Source organism: Galeopterus variegatus, unplaced genomic scaffold (assembly GCF_000696425.1).
Source record: "Galeopterus variegatus unplaced genomic scaffold, G_variegatus-3.0.2 Scaffold766, whole genome shotgun sequence".
NCBI classification, from domain to species: domain Eukaryota; kingdom Metazoa; phylum Chordata; class Mammalia; order Dermoptera; family Cynocephalidae; genus Galeopterus; species Galeopterus variegatus.
The window spans coordinates 122,545-124,982 of NW_007726877.1; the positions used below are offsets into that span (position 1 = coordinate 122,545).

Sequence of the window (2,438 nt, forward strand, 5' to 3'; positions counted from 1 at the left end):
TTTTTTTTCTTTTTTTAAGATAAGTCCAAACTGCATGGAGATAGTTCATACTGATTCTATGTGATTGCTCTTACTGATTTTCTTCAACACTTAGCTTATTATAAGGAACTTCCCATTTAAAAAAAATATCCTGCCAGTTAGGATGTCTTTTCTAATGCTTGCTTGCTGTGTTGCCAGTTGAGGTTGTACTTGTCATTTTGAAACCTCCCTTAATTGCCCTTGCTTCTGGCTGTTTTGGGGAGGGTGTTCACATGAGAACATCTGATTCTACTCCTATTTGGCCAGGCTGCCCTGCCTCCTACGTGCCCTCTGATGTTAGCTCCTCAGCTTCCCTGTCTCCTCTCAGAGCTCTCCTCATGGTCACTGTTCCTCTGTCACTCCCCCTTGCCTGGGAGGAAGATGCACTCACAGTTCTTTCAGGGCTAAGTCCCCACCAGTGCTCCTTGTACCGTCTGTTCCTGCCTACTTATAAACTTTCTCCATCTATAACTCCTCTCTCTGTCCAAGGCCCTCAGGAAGTACCAATGTATGCTTGTTAAATAAACCTGTAGGCTGTGATCCAGTTCAGGTATAGGAGCCTGCTTAGTTTTTCTAGGCTCATTTGGCCTGATCCTAATGGTGCCTCCCAGGCCCGAACCCAAAGAGATGATAGAGGTGGGAAGGGGAGGGCTGTAGAAGACAGGTGGGTTTCTTCTCTCCTTCCTCTCTGCACCCACTGTGCTTATGGAGTAGTCTATTACAGCATTTAACATGCTATATTATAATTTTATGATGTCTTTAAGTTTTTCCTCCCTACTAGACCATGAATTTCTCTAGGGCTTTTAGCTTCCCTTGGGCCTCATATACAGTGCCTGGCACTTGCACAGGTTCTCAGTAAATGTTTGGGGAATAAACAAAGGAAAGGACTCACTGAGTAATCAGATGAGACTAGCNCAGTAAATGTTTGGGGAATAAACAAAGGAAAGGACTCACTGAGTAATCAGATGAGACTAGCAAACTACTCTGCAAGCAAAGCCAGGAGATGATGAGGTTTAGCTCAGGCACATTTATCTTGGACTTCCAATTTATCTTGGACCTCTGATGCCTAGTAGGTGTTTATTTATTGAACTAATCTAACCCAAAAGAGTTACTGTAACAGTTGGCATTTCAGGCCAATAAAGAGGGAAGAAGGGAGCTATAGTGAGCCAGTGAAACAGTTTTTGAGAAGACAAAAAGGATTCCTCCTCCTCACCTCTCTCCCTTTAAGCTTTGTAGCCAGTTACATGACAACTATATAATCCAGCAAGTGATGTCCTTTGAACATTCCCGTAATGAATATCATGCACAGAGCCGGGGCAGGTCTTAGACCAGAGGTAAGGGAGAAAACTGAAGCAAGGTTGTGAGACTTTACACAGTTTACAAGGTTGTTTGAGCCAGCACACTCCGATTGGCAGAGGCAGGGATGCGTGAGCCACTCTTTTCAATGATCCAATGTTTGTGTATATTTCCCTAAAGCAAAGGTGATGGAGTGGAGCGTGCACCCCGGATTGAAAATACAGAAAGAGCTACCATTAGTAAGGAAGACTCATTCTCCAGCACACGTGGGATTAAAGGTAGGTTTCAATGGGAGAGCAGGGCACAGAAGTAGTGGGGTGAAACCAGCTGCTTAGACGCTGAGGAAGACATCTCCTGAGTCCCAGCCCTTCCTTAATTATAAGAGGGATAAAAAAGGAAAGCATTTATACCATCTGTGTGATGTAAAATCTATTTCTTTTTTTTTTTTTTCCTTTTTGTCTTTTTTACTGACCGGCAACGGGATCGCAACCTTCGTCGTGACCGGCAACGGGATCGCAACCCTCGGTGTTGTGCCCGCACCTCACTTAGCCAGTGAGCGGGAACCAGTCTCCACATGGGATCCAATCCCTCGGCGGGAGCGCCACTGCACTCCCAAGCAGCGCACTCTCCAGTGCGCCACCGGGCCGGCCCTAAAATCTATTTCTTGCTATTCATTGTGTAGATCTAGGCCAGATTAAAATGAAGGGCAAATGTCTCACATTGAGAAGTTACTCCCTCTTCAGAAGAGCTGTCCTCTTAAGGAAACAGATATAGGAATAAGAGCATAGCTGGAATGTCTGTGCTTTAGAGAAAGACCCTGGATGGTGGCACTTTATTTCTTTCTCTGTCCAGGACTTAACCATAGAAAGGGTAAGAGCTCCTGATCCAGGCGCTTCCCCACAAGAGTTGAGCTCTAACCTCTTTGGGCATCAATTTTCTTATAGGCAGAATTGAGTAGGGGATTAAAAAGTAAAGCACGTGTGGAGGCATTTTTATATTTTATATTTTAACGACATATGATAGATTATGTGTTCATGGGGTTTGAATGTGCTATTTTTGTTGTCATCTTTTCTTTTATTAACTATTTAAACTAAAATAATTTTTTTTCCAAAAGATTTTTTACT

At 43.6% G+C, this 2,438-nt stretch overlaps 1 protein-coding gene across 4 annotated transcripts in view; it reads left to right on the forward strand.

Annotated features, from left to right (window-relative positions):
* The window catches only part of MCF2L2 (MCF.2 cell line derived transforming sequence-like 2), a 136,880-nt gene that overhangs the window by 118,796 nt on the left and 15,646 nt on the right, over window positions 1–2,438 (forward strand). For all 4 annotated transcript variants that reach the window (XM_008572228.1, XM_008572229.1, XM_008572230.1 and 1 more), the window contains one exon: window positions 1,495–1,592. In XM_008572228.1, the coding sequence (XP_008570450.1) occupies window positions 1,495–1,592 (98 nt within the window). The remainder of the gene's footprint in view (window positions 1–1,494; window positions 1,593–2,438) is intronic.